The sequence below is a fragment of the Acanthaster planci genome, linkage group LG10 (genome assembly GCF_054643075.1).
Source record: "Acanthaster planci isolate LZ-2023a linkage group LG10, COTS_SCS, whole genome shotgun sequence".
Lineage (NCBI taxonomy): Eukaryota > Metazoa > Echinodermata > Asteroidea > Valvatida > Acanthasteridae > Acanthaster > Acanthaster planci.
In genome coordinates, this window is record NC_141786.1 from 12907923 (window position 1) to 12934004 (window position 26082).

General features: G+C 45.7%; 1 protein-coding gene across 1 annotated transcript; it reads left to right on the top strand.

The window, feature by feature from the left end:
• The first annotated feature begins 18643 nt into the window (after positions 1 to 18643).
• LOC147797824 (uncharacterized) lies at positions 18644 to 22328 on the top strand. The gene is made up of 2 exons (XM_087142501.1): positions 18644 to 20474; positions 20692 to 22328. Exons 1-2 carry the CDS (start codon positions 18644 to 18646, stop codon positions 22326 to 22328), a joined length of 3468 nt encoding a protein of 1155 aa, XP_086998627.1.
• Positions 22329 to 26082: the final 3754 nt, after the last annotated feature.

A 26082-nucleotide genomic window follows, 5' to 3' on the forward strand; every position in this document is an offset into this window, starting at 1 on the left:
TTTAAGAAAACAAAATTGTGCTCGCTAGATAGCTGCCAAAAAATATATTGAAATTTACTTCTTTCGTTGTTTGTTGATTAGTGACTGAAACTCCAACCATGTACATGTGCTGCCGATACTTCATTCTTGGAGGGGCAAGGCAATCTTCCAAAAGCAAAGGAGCACCTGTAATATGAAATCGAATTGTGCGTGGGAACATTTCCAAAGACATTTCAGCAAAGACCATGGGCATCGCAGATCATCTTGCAACACACCAATGCCCAAGGAGCAAAGAAGAGAGGCAGGGAGTGGGTAAATGTTGCATTGATGGATCTGCAGTCCGTCTAATGTCTCCTGATGTACCTGGGACTGACGAAGTCGGGGTATGAAAGAGTCCGCTCTTTCTGGAGACAATGTATCTTCAGCGGACCACTATGCTAAGCAACCATGAGTGTAAGCGGTTTCAGGAGATTTTGACCATGCTCCGTTTTGATGAAAAGGCAACTACAAACCACAGGAAGTCTACGGACAAATTCGCCCCTATGCGAGACGTTTTCCAACTTTTCGCCCAGGCCTGTTGCCGGTACTTCAGCCCCTCTGAAAATATCACCAGACGCTGCTCTTTTCGGCAGTACATGCCCAGAAAGCCCGCAAATTATGGGCCAACAGTAAGAACCATTAAATCTGGAACATTCAGCCATATATTGAAAAGCGAGACGAGCGGGTGGAACGGCAACTGGGGACCCAGGTTCTAAACGAACTCTCAGGAACGTCACTGCTGACAATTTCTTCACCAGTAAAGACCTTGCAGAGTACGTGTACACCAAGAACATGACACTGGTTGGAACAATCAGAGGCAATCGCCGTGAAGTTCCTAAGGAAATACGGAAGGAGAATACTCGCAACCAGCCAGTGAAATCTTCCGAGTTTCTTTTCACCAGAACATTGACAATGGCTTCGCATGTGCCTAAACTAGAAGGAATGTCTTGCTGCTATCATCAATGCACCATGACAGGGCAACACATCCAACGTCCAAGAAACCAGACATCATCACCTACTACAATGCGACTAAGGGCGGCGTGGACACTGTGGATCAAATGTGCTCGCTGTACACATCACCAAACACTGGCTCATGGTGGTATTCTATTACCTTCTTAACTGTGCTGTTGTCAACAGCTTCGTACTCTTTCTCAGGCTGAACCCCCATCTGCGTGGTGAGGAAAAAACCCGCCACGACTTCATTCACCAGATTCTTATGGCCCTAGTCAACCGACATGTGACGATGCGCCTAGCCCATCCCCGGCCCCAGCAACTCCCCAAGTCTACACAGAAAACAATGGAAGTCCCAGGAGTCACTGTGCAGTACCCGTCCCGGCCACCCCTAAAACCCCACCAATTGCCAGCACAGAGAGAATGTGCTTTTTTTTCCCGTGGCGAAAGGAAGCGAACAAGGCGTCAATGCAATGAATGCAACAGATTGGCTTGCCAGGCCCACCGTGACACTGACACGAAGACCGTCATCACTTGTGTCCAGTGCCAGTCAAGAGAATGAACTCTCGGACCAAACATAACATGTTGCTGAACTGTACCCGTGCTGTAAACCCAAAACAACTTGCTCAATTTTTTTCAAGTGCATTTACATGTACATGTATACCCAATACATAGACCTATAGAGTTCATTGATACTGCAAACATTTTGCTGAATTTCGATCTTACAGTTTATTTGTTATCTAGTTTAGAGCAGTGTTTGAAGTAGTCTTTTACACAATATACTGTGACGGACAGTGTGTAGGACTAGAGCTAGTCTAATTTTATTAATGAGTTGCAGTGCACGTACCTGATTGGCTAGTGACTTGGTAACGTGTGCTGGCTAGGCATAGCGTAGCCGCTGTGTGCACATGGTCGTGCTACCGCAGCAAGCGCTGCGATTGCATTATAGGTGGTTGCGTGTTGGACTTCGCAGAGTGAAGTTGGTGAGTTGGCACGGAGCTAACGCATTGTCAGCGCTGTGTGAAGCGTTGCGTGGTGCTGATGCGTTGCAAGTGCGTGATTGTATAGACTGTACTTGGCTGACTAGTGGGTGTAGCTGACGCGTTGCAAGTACAAAGCTGTGAGAGCTGTACGTTGCTGACGCTGGCTCGCATGCACGTTAGGTGAAGCTCGTACGAGTTGTACAAGTTGTACGTTGCTGACGCGGTGTGCATTGTTGATGCAGTGCATGTAGTGTGCATGGTTTACACAGCGGTGTGCGTTGTTTACCAGGTGCGTTGCAGTGGTGCATTGCTGACGCAGTGTGACTTTGTTGATGCGCTGTGTGTGATTGATGCACAGTGAATGGCTGATGCGCATGGTGCATAGTTGATGCATTGGCGTATTGCTGCTGCGGCCCTACGCTAAATTAGTGCTCAATCCAATAAAGTAAATACACAGGCAACCAAACCAATCTCCCAATCACTTCACTGTACATTTCATTTGTTGATTTTGTGTTGATTATTGTTGAACAAATTGAACGTCCTGTACCGACAGCTCTTCTGTCAAGTTTTACTTTCTTTACAGGTTGATTGTGTAATTTAACAGAGACTAATTAACACTCGGTCACAATCGGCGGTATATTTCCTCCAAAACGGTCCCGCACCCTTTGCCTTGAGGTCGCTCTGTGTGGTCTCTCGTCTGGGGAAAAGCCTCACGTTGGGAAGATCGACTCTGCCACTAAAAGTGCTTGGTTTGATCCCATCAACTCAGGGTAGGCCAGGGGATGCCCGCCACAAATGGTGTCAGAAGTGGGATGATTGTGACTGATTACGTTGATTTCTCTGTTAAGAAATTTCGAGTCAATTGTTGATTGCTCTGCTTTTGTTGTTAATTTTTCTTGTGATTTTCTTGTGGGTATTGGTGGTTGCCTGGTTGTCAGTATGAGCAAAGGCTTGCGGGTCAAGCGAGCACCTCAAGTCCTGAGGCCGAGGTGCAGCGACTGCGTTTGGAAGCCAAGTTTCTGCAGTGGGAAAATGACCTAATTGTGAAGAAGCTGGAGGCTGCCATGAAACTGCAGTCGGTTGTGTCCTCAAATAAGGGAGGGAACGTTGGCACGCCAGCTGGGAGCGGGCGTGTGCTCCATCGGTTTGATTCAGATGTTGAGTTTCAGTTGCCTGGGGAGACGTCTGGGTATGTCCCTGGAGCAGCTGGGAAGGTGTCAGGCGCAGGTGGAACGCCTGTGTTGGCCCCAAAGATGGGGAGGGAGGTGAGCTTTATGGAAAGTACACCTCTAAAGGACCCAAGCCCAGGGATGAAACCCAAGCAGGGTTGACGCCATTCGCCTTGGAGCGCAAGAGTCAAGTCATGGACGACCTGACGCTGTTCCTGTCAGGGCAAGGTGGCGTGGAAAAGGGTAAGTCGAGTACTAGCCCGTTTGCTTGTGATGGGGAGAAGACCACCCCTGAACAAGTGCACAATGATCTGCTAAGTTTCGCAACTCGACCCGTCGAGGCGAAGGACAGCAGTTCCGTTGAAGGAGTGGACAGCTCGTCAGTGGGTCCTTGGCCACTGAAACGAGAGGCACGTGTCCATGGTGACTCGGGTCAGAAGGGGAGTTTGGAGCTATTCAATCGCAGGCCAAACATAACTCTTGACCGGTATAATGGGAAAGTGCTCTGGAAGGAGTACTTCCGCCATTTCGAGTCCTGTCGTGAGGTAAACCAGTGGAGCGAAGAGCAAGCTGCGAAGTGGTTGGCCGCAAGCTTGCAAGGTGACGCACCACGGTTGGTGGGTGACTCAGGCCAACAGCACACTTACAGTGAGCTGGTGAAGTTGCTTCAGCGCAGGTTTGGGTCAGTGCAACAGAGCGAGAACTATCTCGTTGAGCTGAGGCACCGGCGTCAAAAGCCGAAGGAAAGCTTGTTGGAATTGGGGCAAGCAATCCATGAGTTAACGGTTCGAGCGTACCCTGAAATTCAGGAAGAAGCTAGAGAGAAGTTGGCAAAGAACCCGTTTATTGATGCCTTTGACAGTCACTCAGTACGAGAGGGTATAAACAGGGCCCGTCCAAAATCTTTGGACGAAGCAGTCCAAGCTGCCCTAGAGACTGAGAATTTTGAAAAGGTCGAGCAACACAGATTGCTGGATTGGAAGCCCGCCAAGTTGGTGAGGGCTTTGAACTCTGACACAGAACAGAGGTTGGAGACTCTGGAGTTAAGTCTCAAGGAACAGGCCAAGACTGTGGGTTCTGTGGCCGAAATGATGAAGTCAGGTCAGATCGCTGGTCAGGGGCCAGGCAAGGGCTCGTCTTCTCCGAAGACAAGCAATCCCGGGAGAACCGAGCCTGGAACCTTCGTTTCAAGTGTAAGGAGAAAGGGCATTTCGCCCGGGAGTGCAAGAATGCTCCGAAACAGGGAAACGGCGATCAGCCCCCCGTAGGACCCGCGGGAAGGCTGAGAGACCAAGAGGGTCCAAAAGACAATTCGGTGACAATGACAGCAGAGGAGAAAAGAGGTCAAAGCAAGACGATGGGCAGAGAATAATTTCCCTGCCTGATTCAAGCCGCAATCCTCGTTATGGGTTGTTTGTTGAGGGGTTGGTGAGGTCGACCAAGTGTCGATTCTTAATCGACACAGGTTTGACTGATACTTTGATAAGTAGTGAAGTGTACCATAAAATCGCAAAAGAGAAGAGACCTGTCTTGGAGACAGTGGATGTCCAAGACAAACAAGTTGACGGAAGCCAATTAGCTGTGCTGGGAAAGGCTTTGGTGGAGGTGCAAGTGGGTCAAACCACGCACCCAGTGAAAGCCGTCTTTGCCGAAATGGGGTATGATGGTATCCTGGCCATGGATTTTCTCGTGCCAACAGGTGGAAACATAGACTTCCAATTAAGGGAGTGGAGGCTCAACGGTGAGCGAATCAAGTGCATGAATGGTGCAGGCGAACCCTTCATTGGGCGTGTTGTGGTTTCCCAGACTACAGTAATTCCACCAGGTCATGAAGCTGTGGTCCCGGGCAAAATTGCTTGGAAGGGCACAGACTTGCTCGGGCCAGCCCTAGTTGAACCGGTTGAAGGTGGTGGTGACTTAGCCAAGAGAGGCTTGATGCTGGCCAGGTCTCTGGTTGAGACTGAAGGCGACGTTGTTCCGTTGCGGATGTTTAATCCTGGAAAGGAGAAAAGAGTTGCCCGGGAGGGGACAACTGCGGGAGTGGTTTCCCAGGTTGAAGCTAGTTCAATTCATGAAGAATTCAACGTGGTGGCAAATGCGGGCGAGGTGTTTACCCCGTATTTGCAAGATCTATATGAGAGGGGTACAGCCAATGTGAAGGCCAAGTACCATAAGGATGTCCAGAAATGTCTGATCGACTTTCAAGATGTGTTGTCCAAGGGTGACCATGACATCGGTCAAACAAACGTGGTCAAGCATCACATAGACACGGGTGATTCTAAACCGATAAAAGAGAGGGTGAGGCGTCATCCGTACCTGCATCAGCAATAGATTCATTAGCAAATACGCAACCTGGAGGAGAGGGGAGTAATTGACCCCTCATATAGTCCCTGGGCAGCAAATGTTGTCCTGGTGGACAAGAAGGACGGTACGAAGCGCTTTTGCGTTGACTACCGAAAGTTGAATTCGGTTACCATCAAGGATGCCTATCCTGTCCCGCGCATTGATGAAACATTCGATGCCTTGAGAGGGGCGAAGTGGTTCTGTACCCTCGATTTAGCATCGGGGTACTGGCAAGTTGCTCTTGATGAGGACGCCAGTTGTTGTGAGAAACGGGCTGTGGCGGTGGAAATGCATGCCATTTGGGCTGTGCAATGCCCCGGCCACTTTCGAGCGGCTCATGGAGAAGATCATGGCCGGCTTGCAGTGGGACATTATCGTGTTTGGTCAGACGGTGCCGGAGACCTTAGCCCGTTTGCGGATAGTGTTTGAGCGGCTAAGACATGCCGGGCTCATATTGAAGCCCAGCAAGTGCCAGCTGTTTCAAAAGTCAGTGGTGTACCTGGGGCGCATTGTGTCCTCAGAAGGGGTTGCCACAGACCCAAGAAAGGTCGAAGCAGTGGCAAATTGGCCAACTCCGAGGTGTGTACGAGAAGTGAGAAGTTTTCTGGTTCTCGCCTCGTATTACCGGAGGTTTATACGGGGATTTGCAGAAATCGCAAGCCCACTCCATGCCTTGACGGAGAAGGCAAGGGACTTTGTGTAGACGGAGAGTTGTCAGGAGGCGTTTGATGAGCTGAAGAGCAGGCTTCAGGCCGCTCCAGTTCTGTCATACCCGATTTCTGAAGGCGACTTTATCCTGGACACCGATGCCAGTGGTGATGGCATTGGGGCAGTCTTGTCCCAGGTTCAAGGTGACGAAAAGGTGCTTGCTTACGCAAGCCGGAAGCTCAGCGAACATGAGCGAAACTATTGTGTCACCCGCAAAGAGTTGCTTGCTGTGGTGGTGTATTTGAAGTATTTCAAACAATACCTGTATGGCCGGAAGGTGACGGTCAGAACTGATCATGCTGCATTACGGTCGGTACTTAATTTCAAGAACCCCGAGGGATCAGTTGGCGAGATGGTTGGAGGTTCTGTCTCAGTACGACTTGGTTGTAGAGCACAGAAGTGGCAAGAAGCATGGAAATGTTGACGGACTGTCAAGACGGCCATGTAAACAGTGCGGCCGTGAGGAAGAGGTCAGTGGAGTTGAGGCAACTGGTATGGTACCCAAGGGTCAGCCTCAGGGTAGTGAGTTCTTGGTTAGGGGCGTGGCCGCCCAACCAGTCCTGTCTGGGAGTGTTTTAAGAGAAGCACATTTACAGGATGACACCGTAAGTTGGCTCATCAGGTTAAAGGAAGAGAACAAAAACCGACCAGAGTGGAAGACAATTTCCCACTTGTCAGCGACCTGCAAGACCTATTGGTCACAGTGGGACCAGTTGGAGGTCCGCGAAGGTGTGCTACACCGACGATGGGACTCCGATGACGGAAAGTCCATTCGGTGGTTGTTGGTGTTACCACCAAAGTTCCGCAAGGAAGTCATTGCTGAGTTGCATGGTGGGCAACTTAGTGGGCACTTAGGGGTCAATAAAACATTGGCCAAAGTGAAACTTCGATATATCTGGCCAGGTATGTCCGCGGACGTACGGTCATATCTGAGGGGATATGATGTTTGTGCCAGAAGAAAGTCACATGCTAAGAGCACGATCGTTCGCGAGTAATGGCGCGCGTGACAATCCGGTTTGAATATGCGCATTTGTAATTAGGTTTTTGTAACTTGAAACCACGCGAGAAGATATGATTCGTCCGCGACTGTGACGTCACTATGTTAATGCACGTAGACATTTCCGCGCGTAAAAAAACGAACTTCAAAGTACAATTTTGGCATTTACAAACCGCATTTTTTACGGAGACTTTGTTGGGTTCTTGCTGTAGTTCAAGAGTTGATGTAATTTTTTAATATTGTCACTACCGAGCTAAGATTTTTTGGTGAGAAAGATTGCCCGATCTCGTCAGCCTATTTCGGATTTAGAAGGTCAAGTTCACGTGTGATTGAATAGGAACTTACCCGTGCGTTGAAGAATAGCCACATTCACGTAAGCTTTACCGGTTTCGTGATAAAGCAAATATTTCAGTTTGTTTGGAGACTTTAAAATAATGAATCACTCAAATAGATCAACCCGTCTGAACTCAAAACATTCCAAAAAGACTTTCAAATTTTTTAAAGGTGTTTCACTTGTTTCGCACCTCTATTTTTTCTCCTTTATGCAACTCCAACTGCAACTTTGCATATGTCGCTTGGGTAGCTTCAGCTTTGCCAATCTCTTAAGACCAATGACAGATTGTTTCTAGACAGCAGTTACCAGTGAACATTAAGTTTTGAAAGTCTTAAAAGTCTTGGAAATAAGTACACTTAGATAAGAGAATAAATTAAATAATGTCTTAAACTGTCAATGATGACAATACAAAACCACCAGATATTAATTTACAAGGAAACAAGGGACCTTAGACTGCAAGCAAAATTCAGTGTTTTGTTGATTTATTGAAAATGTCAATCACAAATCAGTACAGAAATTTTACACATCTCATTCTTTCTTTAAGCTGCCCATGGAGGAAGGAGTGGCCTTTACTTCTTTAAATGGTCCAGATTTCCTGCGTTTTTAGTCATTTTCAAAGACCTCAACAACAGCTGTATGGATAGAACGCCTGAATTATGAAATTGTGTAACGGCTTTGTTGCTCAACCGCATTTAATGCGGGTAAAAAATTTGTACATAAAACATGAAACTTTACTGTGAGTTCTATTACATGAACAGAACCTCGGGGGTACATTCTGGGTTCAAAACAATTCGTTTCTGTTGATTCACTTCAGCAACGCAGATACATGAACAATACCTACATGAAGTCTTGGACAAAATATGTGCTTTGAAGGTTTACATCCAAAATACTCACTATTTTCTTGTCTTACACTTTATATCAAATAATTTGAAAACTTTAAATAAATCTTTGCCACTTAATAAAATATCATTCATCATTGTACGCTTCAACTCATTTCGACTAATTTTTAATTATTTCCTTACAGTCATCAGAGTCATCCCTTGAAATGCTTGAAATTCCAAATCATCAGCTCAGGCATCACGGTATCTGTGTAATTGCTCCGACTGGAAAAAAATATAATGTGAACATTCATGTACTATCAAAAGGTTTTAAAAATAATGATTGGCAGGTTTCTCCATATTTATAGATTTCCAATGGCATTCCTCATCTTGTGTCAGAATCACTTCAATTCAAATTAAATAAGAAAAGATTTTTTTATTGTTGTGTTTAACGTGAAGTGTAAATGCTGCCTTCATCAACTGCAACAAATTCCTGCCAAAAAATGTAACTAACAATCACCTGTTGACCCCGAGACAAGCCAGGCCATGCCAATAAATTACAGATGTTTGTTGGGTATAAATTTCACCACACACATACAAAAATGATCTGTCATGTCCTTTTTCGCAGGGTCTTATTTTTCAGCCAACTGAGATTGACAAAAAACCTTTTAATTTAAGCCTAGGCCCACCTTTTAACATTTCCAAACATCATTTGGCTAGCACAATGCGAAACGATATCATCCTGGACCAAGTACTGAAGTAGTGCCAGGACTGCCAAGGTAGTAAAATGTGGTCTTCATCAGCATATACAGAGCTGTGAAAGTGGGGTTTCTACGGTCACGACATGGAGGAATCCGTCAGTCACTGCAGTGGGTGCGGGCCCCAAGCTCGGCTCAACGGCAGCCAACCACAAGGCGGCCGGCCGCGGTTTCGCGACTGGGGCCGGTGTCAGCTTTCTTCCCACGGGTGTCAGCTTCCAGGCACGCTAGATGGCTTGCCAAGCATGGTAGCCATGGAGTGATTCCGACGTTTCTGATCTCCGACAGAAACAAACAAGCCTATAATTTCACATTTTCACGAAACATGCAGCATTAGCTCCAAACTAGAGAATTCTCCCACTTTTCACGACATGCTACAGCAGTATCCAGTTGGGTTTCCCATGGAGCGAGTAGCCATCGACTTGCTCGGGCCATTGCCCATGACAGACAATGGCAACCGTTGGGTTTTGGTCATTGGCGATTACTGCACAAGGTGGATGGAGGCTCTCCCGCTTCCAAACGCAACTGCAGTTACGGTCGCACATTCCTTGGTGAAAGAGCTTGTGTGTCAATTTGGAGTGCCCCAAGAGTTATATTCAGATCTGGACACTAACTTTGAATCTGAGGTGTTTGCTGAAATGTGCCGAGTCCTTGGCATTTCCAAAACTCGTACGACCCCCTACAACCCAAAGTCTGACGGCATGGTCGAAAGGTTTAATAAAACCTTGGTCAACATTGTGGTGATGCCCATTGACCCTAAGCGAAGGCAGAAGGACTGGGACGAATTTCTCCCCAATGCCACATTCACCTACCGGTGTACGCCACAAGACTCAACTGGCGAAAGCCCCAACATGATGATGTTGGGACGGGAAGTGACCGTTCCAGTGGATTTGGTCACGAGGTGTGTTGAGGTTTAGAAGACACAACTTTGGACTTTGCTGAGAAATTGAGAAGTGAAATGCAGAGTGCCCACAAAAGGGCAAGAGATTGTCTCAGGAAAAGTGCCCGGAGGCAAAGGCGAAATTATAACAGGCGAGCATTCGAACATGGGTTGAAAGAGGGCCAACTTGTCTGGCTACACAACCCAGCGAAGAGAAAGAACCTTTCCCCCAAGCTACAGCTTCGTTGAGAAGGACCTTGGTTAATTACCAAGAAGTTATCGGTTGTTATCGTCCGTATTCAGCAAAAGTCGGGAAACAAGTTGAAAGTTGTCCATGTTGACAGATTGAAGCCGTGTGTCGGTGAAACAGTTGGTACTTGGGCAAGTCAACCCAAGGATGTTGTGGAGGAGAGCCTCCCGATAGATCAAGTGACTGATGTTCCAGATGTCAGTGGTCCATCAGGTTGGTTGGTGAGGCCAGTAATATTGAAAATCCTGTGGTGTCTCATGACGTCAGAGAAGGGTCGAATTCGGAGAATGAGGACAATCTTGTGTCGGGTCAAACACCGTCGAGGCGGTACCCAAAACGGGCGCACAGATTGCCCTTGCGCTATCGTTAGCGCTGTACAAAGTTGTTTTGCTTTGTGTGAAATTGCATGTACCTAACTTGCAGTGAAATTGCTAACAGTCGAGGGTTGTCCAGATATCGACATATGTTCCATTAATACATATTTCTTTCTGTTATGGTTTCTCTTGCAGAGTCTGAAGAGAAATGCTGCAAGACAAAGGTCTTGGAAGGTCCAAGCCAAGGCGGTTCAGTTGCCAAGAGTGCCCCCTGTGGTTCAACCATAGGCAGAGCCTCTGGCGCCATATTCGAAATATACATACGAAGAGTACCTTGTTCTGCAGTAGGTGTTCCTACCGGGCGGGTCAGGTAGGCACGCTGTTCCGTCATATGGAGACCTGCCACCCTAGTGAGGCGGGGAGGGCGCTAAAAGCCCGACTCAGAGCCTTGGTCAAGACAGGTCGTTATTCAGCGCCGTGCAAACGGTGGTGACCGGTAGTCAGCCGACTACTAAGGCCATGTCGCCCAGTGAGTCAAGTCTGTCCCCGAAGGTTGCGGAGGCAACTGCTTCCAAGCAGGCTGTTGGAGCAGCAGTTTTGTCCTTGTCGCCTACCCCCATGTCCCCACTGACGGAGCGCCCTTCGTCGCCCCAGTCCAAAACAGTCTCACCCTACGTGCGGTCCTGGGGAAAACCGAAAGGCATGTTGTAGATGATCGTGGAGGAGGCCGCCGAGAGCCTTTCGTCAGCTTCCCAAGAGGACGAACAAGAGGCCGCCTCGCTACCATTTGTACCGCCTCCAGCGAAGAAGACACGCACCGCCACCGTCCGGGAGTACACTTGCACGCAGGTGTATCTAGACGGCAAGCTCATCAAGACAAATGAACACAACTCGGTCTACCAGAAGCAAATAGAAGTAGACGCGGAGGGAAAGCCGACCAGGAAGTAAAAAACTAGAGACGAGGACCGACACTGTTATATAAAAGAGTTTTAAGCTTTGTTTAAAGATGACATAAGTTATTTTATGAGTGTTTTAATCCTTAAGTTGGTACGGACGAGTAAGTGAAATCTATACTTTAATCATGTGTAATCATGCAGTACTTGAAATTTTCTATTTTTGTATAAATTGAAACCTGTGTAAAATTAACCGTATATTGTGACCCTTGGAGAACATCTACTTATATAATTTTATCTGCCAGAAGTCTTGTCTCTTTATTTTGTATAAAATCATACCAGAAACAGTGTTCAGTTTGTATGCCATTTCCAAGTTGTGAGCAAATTTTCCTGTAAATATTAAATTAGGTGCCTTGAAATTTTGGTGAAGTCTTGTGCATATTAAATTAGGTAAATTTTGGTGTTCTTGTGCCCCTTGCATTGCATAGGAAGATTTTGCGCATATTTAATGAGGCAAAATTAGGTGTTCTTTTTCCCCTTAGAAGGTGTATAAGATATTGTAAATATGTAATGAGTTATACTTTGTATAAGACCCAGTGAATCTTCTATGAGTTTTAGAAGAGTTATAAGTTGAAGACACACTTTCCTTATTTAATTATTATGGCTTGTGGTGTATGGGGGCATACCCCGCCATGCTCGGGCCTTCGTGACGGAAAGTGTATAGGACTAGAGCTAGTCTAATTTTATTAATGAGTTGCAGTGCACGTACCTGATTGGCTAGTGACTTGGTAACGTGCGCTGGCTAGGCATAGCGTAGCGCGCTGTGTGCACATGGTCGTGCTACCGCAGCAAGCGCTGCGATCGCATTATAGGTGGTTGCGTGTTGTACTTCGCAGAGTGAAGTTGGTGAGTTGGCACGAAGCTAAGGCATTGTCAGCGCCGTGCGAAGCGTGCGTGGTGCTGATGCGTTGCAAGTACGTCATTGTTTAGACTGTACGTGGCTGACTAGTGGGTGTAGCTGACGCGTTGCAAGTACAAAGCTGTGAGAGCTGTACGTTGCTGACGCTGGCTTGCATGCACGTTAGGTGAAGCTCGTACGAAGTTGTACAAGTTGTACGTTGCTGACGCGGTGTGCATTGTTGATACAGTGCGTGTAGTAGTTTACACAGCGGTGTGCATTGTTTACACAGAGGTGCGTTGCTTGTGCAGTGGTGCATTGCTGGCGCAGTGTGACTGTTGATGCGCTGTGTGTGGTTGATGCACAGGGAATGGCTGATGCGTATGGTGCATAATTGATGCATTGGCGTATTGCTGCTGAGGCCCTACGCTAAATTAGTGCTCAATCCAATAAAGTAAATACACCTGCAACCAAACCAATCTCCCAATCACTTCACTGTACATTTCATTTGTTGATTTTTGTTGATTATTGTTGAATAAATTGAACGTCCTGTACCGACAGTTCTGTCAAGGATTACTTTCTTTACAGGTTGATTGTGTAATTTACCAGAGACTAATTAACACTCGGTCACAATCGGCGGTATATTTCCTCCAAAACGGTCCCACACCCTTTGCCTTGAGGTCGCTCTGTGTGGTCTCTCGTCTGGGGAAAGCTTTAGGTCGGGAAGATCGACTCTGCCACTAATAGTGCTTGGTTTGATCCCATCAACACAGGATAGGTCCAGGAATGCCCGCTACAATACTTTTATTTCACTGTTAGTTTTTGTTCATTTGTCACACATGCAAGTTTCAATTTTTAATTTCTGTTTAGTTTTTTTTTTAGATTTTCACTCCATGTACGCGAATTTTATTTAAATTTTATCGTTACAAAAAAGTATCACACACGGAAGAATAACAACAAATAGTTCGATTTTCATCAGAAAGTCATTGAAAAAAATCTTTCTGCCAAACTCTTGCGTACTGTGTCCACCCCTGCCCGCATGTGTCTGAAAAATCTGTTTTGTGCCCCCCTAGGTTTGTTTGTTTTTTGGGGGGGTGGAATGCAGGTTTACAGGGCATACAGGACACCCAACTATAAATTTAAATTCCTTTAGAAGGGAAATTAGGCTCAATTTGTTTTTAATGAGGATTATAATGAGGCCGTTAACGATGTACAGACTTGGAGCTTCGTGATTAAAATAGCCTGTGCATCTCACGGCCTTTTACGGATGACTGGACAGAACTACCACCTTTGGACACTCGAAACTGTACTACTGACTCGGAAGATGTGGTTACTACACTCAGCACAATTGAAGCCCTTGGAGTTTTCCAGAATAAGAAGTATGTCAAGGAGGTGATTTTGGACTGAAGCACCAGCATTCACAACCCCATCAAACAAACTGCTTTGGCAATTTGGAAACGACCCAAATCAAATGCAATCACCAGTACTAAGCATCAGCTAGCAAGTCTCAGAACTGATTGCATTTTCCTCAGTCAACTATACATTGCAAGTCAGTACCGTCAGAAAGATTTAGAAGAGTTCTTCGTCCATGAAAATCATCTATGGCCACCCTTTCTCTCGGTATTTGGGAAGTTCCGCCTGCCCACAAAGAAATCCGATCTGACAGAAATTCTGACCACGGATCAGCCAGAGCCTCCTTCACACTATGATGTCAAGGTTTTTTAAGTTGCTGGTATCGTGCACATTACCTGCTAATTAAGCCAGTACATTCAGTACGGTTGCAACGTGGAATTTGGCATGGGGAAGCATATCAAATACTTCAGCATAAGTGCAGTCTGCAACAAGCTCAAGGAACCAAGATGCAAGGCTCTACCGTCATTCCATGCATTCACTGGGTGTGATACTACTTCCCAGTTTTTCCAGAGAGGAAAGAAGTCTGCATGTGAGGCATGGAACTCGTTCCTTGCCGTCACCGAAGCCTGCAACTCAATGTCGCAACATCCGTTTGAAGTTCTGATGATTACCAGTCCTGATTTTCAGCTTCTTGAAAGGTTCACATGCGTGTTGTATGACAAAATAAGTCCGTTTCAGACAGTAAACGAACTCAGGCAGGAACTCTTCTCCAAGGCAAATCGCACCATTGAACAGATCCCTTCAACACAGGTGGATTTGCTTTTAATAGTCCAATCATTAAACATCATGTGATGATTTAATATTACCCTTCTCTTTGATAAACAATTCATTACTTCCCTCGCTCTCGTTTAAATGTAGGCAGCACTTCTGCAGCATTCCAACCAGGCTATGTATCAGACGAGCATCTGGAATCTGAACAGCTTGCCCAACCACCTGAAGGATATGGCTGGACAAAGGTTGTATCTTCATAGAAGCCGGTGTGGTCACTTCCTGAGGCAGCCAGTGTCTGCAGAGAGCTGTTCAAAAGCCAAACACAGCTGCAATGTTGAAGAAGATCATGCGATTGCCTCAAAGCTTGACTTTCTGCTAAAATCCCGATTAATCATTAGTGTAAACATTTCCATTTGGGGGCCGTCGCAGAGCCAGACACCCTTTTCAAGTTAGTTGGCCTATGTAAGAAGAGTCTTCATGCGTGCCATCTTTCAAACCAACATACATCATGTTTTAGTGGCCATTTGTGGTTTTTGACCTGTAAATAATCATCACATAATGTTTATAAGGCAAGTATATGTTATCTTAGTACCTGATGTGTAAAGACAACCCGCCAAATACAGACTTTAGACAGTGTTTTGCTTTTAAGATATAAAAATGTGCTGAAAGATATGCTCTTATATGGCGTGTGGCAGCCAAATTTTTAAATATGCAAATTGAGTTCCCTTCTTTTTTATAGGTGTCACCCCTTCCAGGATTTCTGTCTAGAGCCTAAAGAATGTACCTGCCAAATCTGGTGCTTTGGACCAGTCGGTCACGATTCCAACCATAAGTTACCTGACTATAGTATATATGCATGTATGACACTGCCAAATTTCATTGAAATACATCATCTAATGGCCGAGATCTGGGAGGGGGACCGATTCCGCTCCCCCAGCTGTGACCAGGCTAAAACAAACCCGGCTCTTTGAAGGTTAGACATGATCCTCACGACTTTCACCTCACTATCCCACGCTTAAGACACAAATGCGTCCCTGCATTTAGATGACAAAATCTGTGAACAAAACTCATTAATTTGTGCTTAGAACCTGTACTTATGAATAATGTAATATTTGGTGGCCTCAACATCAAGAAAAGGGTTTGGGTACGATACAACACAAACATGCAAGAGAATGTCCTAGATCATGTATAGTATACGTCATTACAGTTTGTCCTTAAAACAAAAAAAAGTAAACCTGATGTCTTAAACAACTTGTAACATCAGTTTTCCTAAAGAACACTTTTTCTGCAACAATATATGATTCCATACTCAACAGGTAAAACAGCTTTCGTTTGCGACAAAGCTCAAAACATTTTGCTTCAATCCTCAACAAGTAAAATTCATTGTATTTGAATTAACATTTGCCATTAACATCATACACAAAAGGGCGCAGCTAATTACAGTTCACAGGATTAGGCTATTTGAAACTTACCTTATGATCACTGCCATAATATGATTGTACACTAAGGAGGGAAAGCTGACTTTACCCAATCCACCCTATATTGAAAAAAAACAGTACTCACACGACTCAAAACTACAAAGAATGCAGAACATATTTCATTCACTTCAAACTAAATCAGCTTTACTAAATGTTTGTAATGTGCCAAGTATCGCATCATCAAAAGCACGGCTTTCTGTTTGTCAACTTAAAAAAAAATCAAGGGATTCGTGGGGAAAATAATCGGACCTCATTTCTCTCTACCGGCTGCCTAGCTGTCCTCTAAAAGTACGAATAGTCTGTGCCACTTTTATCATTACACGCGTAATGAAGATCCGTATGCAACTATCAAAATAACAAAGGATGACGACTAATTTTTTGCAAAGACTTGATTAACCACAGCTAAGAGTGCAGCTTATGACCTAGATTCGCATAAAGCTTGTCATTACAATGACGCACGCCCGGGCAATCCATAAACAAGCAGATTGTATGTTGCAATCCAAAAGGTATTTCAGTACAGTTGGCCTGGAAAAAAACAGTATTTCATACAGTACACTTCACATTACTTTACAAAAAAAGCTGCGTTCGCAGGCAGCAAGTACTCATTGTATCTAGTGCAATACACGCGACGGTCAGGGAAGTGGGCAGCCTCGACAACTTGACGGTATATAATTACGTTGCCCAGTTGGTGAAGTTGATCTTCAGTGGGTCTCATCAGCCATCGATGGTAGGCTCCTTTCTCAGGCTTGACCCTTCGGCACCAGCGGAGCTCTGCGGCGGCTCATTCCTGATGTAGCAGAATGCGGGAACTGGAGGTTTGGGACAACATTCCTCGGTCCGGTCACTGGCCGGTGTCTCGCTGGTCTCGGTGGAGCTGGTCTTGAGCTTGCAGCTCGTTTGCTTCACACTCGTCTGGAAACAGCATCTTGTCAGCCATGGATGGTGGGAAGCGATCATCCTTAAACCCAATGGTGTGGTCTCACGGGAAGGGACAGAATGTCTCACTAGTAATCGATGAAATGGGCGACAATCTAGGAAGTAAAATGGTGATCATCTCTTCTACGATGCGCCTAACGACTGACTTCTTTGCCCTCTTCTCTTGCTCTGTTTAGTAGTGTCGGACTGGTGTAGACTTAGGTGCTGTCTTGCTAACCAACTTGACATTTGACTTGGATGAGCGTTGTCAGCCTTGCATTTTTCTTACTCCCGTCGGACGATCTTCGACTTTAACTTCACTTGCCGTAACACTGGTTGAGGACTATGCCTGGTCTTCCCTCGCACATTGACCGCCTGCTGTCCCAGGGATCTAGTCGATGCTCCCTCAGCATATGCTGCTGAAAGTACGTATACTCCCTAAATTTTGAACTCGATACGTCTGTTGCTGTAGCATCAGTGCAGCAAAAACTTCGTCTAAATTTAAATTAAAATTACATTTGTGTTTCTTTTAGTTATTCCTATAATCCCGCAAGATTTGGAAATTTTCTGTATAATCTCTTTTTGGCACAATTTAATAGTTTTATTTCGCATCACATGTCGCCAAACCATTACATCATGTTTTTGTAGGCTGTGCCTAATTAACATATTATGGGAAGCTTTTTCCCAGGGCATGTGAACAGCTGTGCATTCATCACACTTTAGATACGAGGATGCATGGAAAACAACGTTTTTCTCAGACACGAGTCAGCAGTGTCTGACAATGGCATACATTTGCTAGTAAATTCCAGAGTTTGATTATTATGTGATTCCCAATTATTCCCACGATTTTTAAGATTCTTAGAGAGCCCTTTATGGTAAGCTTTGTTACATTTTTGACCATAAAAAGTACATGTCAAATTCGCAAACTTCATAAGATTGTTAGCTAAACAAAATGTGCTCAACGTTATATAGTATACACTCCCACATGCTCGTGCACATGTATTTTCCTATAATTTAAACCCCTTTTTTCATGACTATGCTAGGATTACAAAGTAATAAGTCTGTTTTATTTATTTCTTATTGCAGATTGTTATCTAACGTCTGTAGTTTTAGCTAACGCCTAACGTCTGTAGCTGTAGCTAACGTCTAGTGCCCAATTTCGCCTAGTTTTCATCTTGCACTTTTATAGTTGTGTAACACCCAGTCATGCCAGCATGGTCAGTGCACAATGAGGCCTATCATCATGGTACATGTGTAACTAGTGAAGTTGCTACTGATATGCATGTGACGGAGTCGTCAGGAAGTATATAGGCCCTCCTATTGTCAGCACGAGAGTACACTTGACAGTTTCTCCACACTCACGTTCAAGTTTGTGAACAGGCGTTTGAATAATAATCAGTGGGACTAAATGCTGAAGAGTCTGAAGCATTTACCATAATTTGTCAAGAGTAAGCCGAAACTCCTCTTGGAGTCATCACGTGGTTCCTTGAGGCAGTCACAATAACAATCATATAGTGAATAACATCAGATCGAAAGTAAGAATAATAGCAATCAAAGAGAAAAATTAACATCAGGAACAATCTGAGGCTGGAAATCATCACCATCAAAATAAGCAAAGAAATTTCCTGTATGCAGTAAATCACCTACCGAGTTGGCCAGTCAGCACGAATCTCCGTCATGTCTGAGGCAGCACATTCATCACGTGGTTCAGCACACTCCAAAGCGAAAAGTGAGAAATCAAAAGGCAGACTTTCTCACAAGTCTGCTGATTCCGGATGTGGTTCCAAATCTCTTGTGTCATCGACGTCATCCATGCAACGTCAAAGGCTGGAACTTGCTAGGATTGAAGCAGCCTTGCAAGTTCAACAACGCTTTGCGGACAAAGAAAAGGAGTTAAGATTACAGGAGCTGGAGTTGGCTAAGAGAGCTGAAGCAATGAAGATTGAACGAGACAGTAAACTACAGCAGTTAAAGGAGCTTGCTGAAGCCAGGGCTGTGATGGAGGTGTTTTCATCCGTGGATGTCGACAAGAGCTCCATGGACTTGTCTGAAATTCCTGAAGACAAGCAGGGACTCGTGGATAAATTCCTTGAGCCTCAGCAAAGCCCAACATCTGTGCAGAGTGACAACAAATCTGTGATGTCACTGAGCAACATTGAGAAAACCACAGTGATGTCATCGGAGAACGCGATGAATAAATCTTCTGATCCTAGCGTTGGGAGCCGATGTGAAAGTGACTGCTTGCAGGTATCATCCGTGCTTGAAAGATGCATGGCCCAGTTGGCGGAAACCAGTAGGCAGCAGTGTGAGGCCAACAAACGTCTTGTCGCTGCCAGTCAGCTACCTAAAGTATCAGTCCCACAATTCAGCGGTGACCCACTTTTGTATCCTCTTTGGCAGAACTCCCTCACCGCACTCGTTGACAGCCAGCCCATGAATGCAGATACGAAGCTGAACTACCTGTATCAATGCGTCATCGGAAAACCAAGGCAGTTGGTGGAACATTACCTGCTGATAGGTACGGAGGAAGCTTACACCAAAGCGAAGAGTCTGTTGTCGGGGAGGTACGGCAACACTAGTGTCGTACGTACGGCATTCACAAGAAAGCTTCAACATTGGCCAAAGTTGGCTCCCAAAGATTCCTCCGGGCTGAGAGATTTTACTGATTTCCTTGGGAAAATTGAGGCCATTCGAGCAACGGTGTCAAGTCTAGGAGTACTAGACTACCCAAGTGAAAATGTCCACCTAGTTGAGAAGCTGCCATACTTCCTCGAGAGTAAATGGAGAGACAGGATCGATTCCTGGAGAGGGAAACATGGTCATGACACCTTCCCCCCTTTCACTGAATTTGTGAAATTCATAAAGAACGCAGCAGACAAGGCCAACATTCCCGAATTACAGAGTGTTGCAAGAAGTCAAAACAAACAGCACTCAAGAACATCAGATGCTAATGTGAAGAGTGGCAGAGGGAAGAAGGCCAGTGCATTTGCAACCACAACACACCAACATGAGAAGTCAAGATCCTCAACGCAGAGTGGCGGGAGCTTTAACAGGGCTCAATCATCAAGTGATGATCGTTGCTACTACTGCAAGAAGCGTCACTCCATAGATGAGTGCAACTTGTTTGCACGCAAACCCTTCAAAGAAAGGAGAGAGTTCTTCTTTCAGAGACGACTTTGCATGGGATGTGCAAGTGCAGTTGATCACCAAGTGAAGGACTGTGCCAATAAGCAAGTTTGCCGGATTTGTGCAGGTGCACATCTCACCTGTCTTCATCGAAGTCGAGACAAAACAGGTGCTGCAAATACAGCCAGTCAACCACAGTCAAGTGTAGCCGGTCAAGTGACAAGCCAACTATCTAGTCCGGCTACCCCATTCACACCATCGACTCTTAAGCCAGACGAGGGAACATCCCGCTGTACACAAGTGTGTGCTCAGCCAGACCAGGGTGGAGACAGCGACCACTCAATGATCATTCCTGTCTTGGTGCGCTCTGAAGATGACCCTTCGGCAGAGTTTCTGGAGTACGCCATTCTTGACGAGCAGTCAAACACAAGCTTTGTGTCGAGGGATCTCTGTGAGAGAATGAATGTCAAGGGGGCCAGAGACTCAGTTGCTCTTAAGCACCATGCAGGAGCAGAATGTGTGCATTGCCAGTGAGCGCATATCCGGACTTGAAGTGCTTGACATAGACAGGGAGCACAAAGTAAAACTCCCAGTCTGTTTCACGTGTACCAGCGTACCCGCCAAGAAATCTCAGATCCCGAAGGCAGATGTCATCAGACAGTGGCCTCATCTTGCTACACTTGCAGGAAAGCTCATGCCATATGATCCCTCCCTCCACATCTCTCTTCTAATAGGGAGTAATTGCCCTAGCATAATTCGTCCAAGAGAGATCCTTGCTGGAGGAGATGATGAACCGTATGCCCAGAAATCACTCCTAGGATGGGGAGTCATCGGCAATGTTTGTAGAGACAGGAACAACAGAGGTCAAGAGCCTACCACATGCAACAAAGTAGTTGCCAGTGTGCACATTGCTCAACCTCATTTTACCTTTGGTACAAGAGTTAAAGAGGTCCTGAGCCCAGAGAAAATACTGAAAGTTCTGGAGTTGGATTTTGCCGAGACGAAAGGTGGGCAACCCTACTCAGTTGAAGATGAACGCTTCCTGAGCATCCTAGAGGAAGGAATAAAGAAAAGACCTGACGATCACTACGAGATGCCCCTTCCGCTGAAATCAGAGGCTGCAGTTTTGCCAGACAATCGTGAGCTTGCAGAGAAACGGAGCAAACAACTCTCAGCAAGGTTCAAGAAAAACCCCAAGTTCCATGAAGACTACAAAAACTTCATGAAAGAAGTCACTTCAGTCTGCGCCGAAAAAGTGCCGGCAGATCAGTTGAACAAACGGGATGGGAAACTAAATTACATCCCCCACACTGGAGTGTACCATCCGAAGAAACCGGATAAAATTCGTGTAGTATTTGACTGTTCAGCCAAGTACAGTGGGGTTTCCTTGAATGACTACCTTCTTCAGGGCCCAGATATGATGAACGGCTTGCTGGGCATTCTGTGTAGATTCAGAAAGGAAGAAGTAGCCTTCTCTCTGAATGTGAGAAGTATGTATCACCAGTTCTTCGTTGGCGAAAAGTATCGCAACCTACTAAGATTCCTCTGGTGGGAGGATGGCGATCGAAGGGGGCCGTTAGTTGACTACAGAATGAAGGTTCACCCCTTTGGTGCTGTGAGTTCGCCAGGTTGTGCGAACTTCGGCTTGAGAAGAGCTGCAGATGATGGCGAGAAAGAATTTGGTGCCGATGCTGCTGAATTCGTTAGGAACGACTTCTATGTTGATGATGGGTTACGGTCAGTACCCACAGTTGAAGAAGCATCGGATCTCATCAAAGCAAGTCAAGTGCTACGCGCCAAAGCCGGGTTGAAGCTCCATAAACTTGCTTCCAACAAGAAAGAGCTCCTGGAAGCGTTTCCGGCAGAGGAAAGAGCAGGAGGCACCCGAGCAATTGACCAAACAGTAGACAGAATGCCAATGGAACGGGCATTGGGTGTCAGTTGGTGTGTAGAAAGCGACACATTCCAATTTCGCATCGAGTTGAAAGACAGGCCTCTGACTAGACGTGGGATCTTGTCAACTGTAAGTTCCGTTTACGATCCCAATGGCTTTGCTGCCCCAGTTATCCTACACGGAAAGAAGATCTTGCAGAAAATGTGCAAAGACAAGTTGCAGTGGGATAGTCCAGTACCAGATCAGCTGCAGCCTGAATGGGAAAGATGGCGTCAAGAAATCCTGAACCTGGACAAAAAAGAAATCCCGAGGTGCTTCAAGCCGAGCAACTTCGGAGCTGTGAAGGTCACGGAGCTTCACCATTTCTCAGACGCTAGCCAGGATGGGTATGGCCAGAGCTCATATTTGCGGCTCATCAACGAGGATAACAGAGCACATATCTCCTTCGTCATAGGAAAGGCAAAAGTGTACCCCTGAAGCCTGTGACCATTCCCCGACTGGAGCTTGCTGCGGCAGCTGTGTCAGCATCAATGAGTGAATTTCTTCGCGGAGAACTGGCCTATGAAAACATCTGGGAGTTCTATTGGACTGACAGTAAAATCGTGCTGGGCTACATTCGTAATGAAGCCAGACGTTTTCACGTATATTAGAAACCTCACAGATCCAGAGAAGTGGCTGTATGTGGATACAACAGAGAACCCCGCCGACGAGGCATCACGTGGGCTGACGGTGAAGCAGCTGACAGAAAAGTCCCAGTGGCTACATGGTCCAGAGTTCCTGAAGGTGGACGGACCATTCCAGCCCTCACCAGTTGTACAAGTGGTGCTAAATGAGTCTGATCCAAATGTGAGAAAAGCTTCAGCCCTAGCAACCAACGCCGAATGTGACAAAAAAAAGCCAAAACCACTTTGAGACAAGTCGACTTGAGGGTCTCTCATCATGGAACCGAGCTCGAAGAGCAGTAGCTCTCTGCTTAAGATTTAAGCAGAGGTTGAGAAATAAAGTAATCCAGAAAGGCAGTCGGGAGGCCAATACTCAACCACCCACCCCAAAGCAGCCCATGACTGTAGCAGAAATGCATGATGCAGAGATGGAGATAATCAGAAGTGTTCAGCATGAGCATTTTGGTGCTGAGTTTCAGGCACTACAGAAACTTGAAGTTGCTGGTGAAGTAGAAGATAGACATGCTGTAAGAGTAAGAAACGTAAGTGTGAGAAACACAAGCTGTTTGTACCGGCTAGACCCGTTTCTCGACGAGCACGGTCTCATCCGTGTTGGTGGCCGAATCACCAAAGCAGATCTTTCTTCTGATGTCAGACATCCTGTCATCCTGCCACATCGAAGTCATGTTACCAGTTTGCTGATTCAACATGTGCATCAGAAATTAAACCATATGGGACGAGGTATGACTCATAATGAACTGCGTCAAAATGGATACTGGGTCATCGGCGGTTCTTCAGCAGTCTCTCAGCACATTTCCAAGTGTGTTGTGTGCAGAAGGAATAGAGGCGCCTTTCAGAAGCAGAAAATGGCAGATTTTCCTGCAGACCGAGTCGAGCCGTCCCCACCATTTACATATTCAGCAGTCGATTACTTCGGGCCATTCCTTATCAAGAAGGAGAGAAGTGAGTTGAAGAGGTACGGTGTCATTTTTACCTGTATGGCCTCAAGAAGTATCCACATCGAGACAGCAAACTCGTTGACCACCAACTCGTTCATTAATGCCCTCCGGAGATTCCTGAGTAGGCGTGGTCCAGTGAGGCAGATTCGCTCAGACCAGGGGTCAAACTTGCTGGGCGCTCGGAATGAGCTGAGGGAGGCCCTGGCTGAAATGAACCAGGATGAGGTGCAGAAATACCTTCTGTTCAATGACTGTGATTGGATCTCCTTCAAACTCAACCCTCCTCATGCCAGTCATATGGGGCGGTGCCTGGGAAAGGCAAATAAGAACCGTGCAAAGCGCACTAGTCCCGCTGCTGAAGCAAGCAGGAACCCAGCTAGATGACGAGGCATTGAGAACTTTGATGACAAAAGTGGAGTCCATCGTAAACTCAAAACCACTCACCTGCAGTAATATGTCTTCTGCTAACGCTCCAGAACCCTTAACTCCCAATCACCTGCTCACTATGAAGACGAGAGTCGTCCTTCCACCTCCTGGAAATTTTCAACGTGAAGACCTCTATTCCTGGAAATGGTGGACGAGAGTTCAGTATCTTGCGAATCAATTCTGGCAGCGGTGGAGAAAAGAAGTCCTCCTTGAGCTCCAAGGTCGTGAAAAGTGGCAAGTACCTAAGAAAAACCTCTCCGTGGGAGATGTAATACTCATCCGGGATGAGTCAAGCCCTCGTTGTCAATGGCCTCTAGCTAGAGTGAAAGAAGTCTTCCCTAGTGATGATGGAATGGTCAGGAAAGTAAAGCTCTTAATGGGAGACCGGAACCTAGACGTTAACGGGAAACGTAAACATCCCCCCTCAGTTCTCTGCAGACCAGTTCAGCAGTTGGTTCTTCTGTTCCCTACCGTGAGCACCCTGACACAGAGGGAGCGAGCCAAAAGGGAGCGAGCCATTCTCAGGAGACCTAAGGATTCCCCAACGAGAAGCCTAGTCTTAACAAGGAGACATCTGTTTGACTGTTAATCAAGCTTTATTTTTGGACACCAATGAATCAATGCAGAATCAGCCAATTTTTGAACCTTTTAACTGCATCATTCGCAGTTAGGGGAGCCATGTTGCTGTAGCATCAGTGCAGCAAAAACTTCGTCTAAATTTAAATTAAAATTACATTTGTGTTTCTTTTAGTTATTCCTATAATCCCGCAAGATTTGGAAATTTTCTGTATAATCTCTTTTTGGCACAATTTAATAGTTTTATTTCGCATCACATGTCGCCAAACCATTACATCATGTTTTTGTAGGCTGTGCCTAATTAACATATTATGGGAAGCTTCTTCCCAGGGCATGTGAACAGCTGTGCATTCATCACACTTTAGATACGAGGATGCATGGAAAACAACGCTTTTCTCAGACACGAGTCAGCAGTGTCTGACAATGGCATACATTTGCTAGTAAAAAGTTTCGTTAATCAAGTCATAATTCCAGAGTTTGATTATTATGTGATTCCCAATTATTCCCACGATTTTTAAGATTCTTAGAGAGCCCTTTATGGTAAGCTTTGTTATATTTTTGACCATAAAAAGTACATGTCAAATTTGCAAACTTCATAAGATTGTTAGCTAAACAAAATGTGCTCAACGTTATATAGTATACACTCCCACATGCTCGTGCACATGTATTTTCCTATAATTTAAACCCCTTTTTTCATGACTATGCTAGGATTACAAAGTAATAAGTCTGTTTTATTTATTTCTTATTGCAGATTGTTATCTAACGTCTGTAGTTTTAGCTAACGCCTAACGTCTGTAGCTGTAGCTAACGTCTAGTGCCCAATTTCGCTTAGTTTTCATCTTGCACTGTTATAGTTGTGTAACACCCAGTCATGCCAGCATGGTCAGTGCACAATGAGGCCTATCATCATGATACATGTGTAACTAGTGAAGTTGCTACTGATATGCATGTGACGGAGTCGTCAGGAAGTATATAGGCCCTCCTATTGTCAGTACGAGTGCACACTTGACAGTTTCTCCACATTCACATAAGTTTGTGAACAGGCGTTTGAATAATAATCAGTGGGACTAAATGCTGAAGAGTCTGAAGCATTTACTATAATTTGTCAAGAGTAAGCCGAAACTCCTCTTGGAGTCATCACGTGGTTCCTTGAGGCAGTCACAACGTCACTTTTTTTAGTCTTGCCGTCACGACGTAGGGTCTTTCCCATGGCAAGAGGAATTTTGGACAGTAACCCCCTTTTCGCTTAGGACTTTTCAACCAAATCGGATCTACCTGCTTATCTGCAATTGCATTTCGCTCTGTTTGTCACTTGCAATCTCCATATGATCACATGAGATACTGGTGAAACCGTTCCAGACCTTCTCGGAGGCGGGCCACGTACTCTGCCTGTATTTCCTGTATGCCTTGCTTTGGCCTATCGAAGAGCAAATCTGTTGGTAGAATTGCTTCCCTTCCCATCAACATCTCACTCGGCGCGTAACCAGTTTTGTCATGAATGGCAGTCCTGTAAGTTATTACAAAAGGCAAACAACAGTTGTCCCGGCCCAGCCTTTGTGGTTGTCACTAACGAAACATGGCTAGCATATTCTCATTTGTCCTATTCGC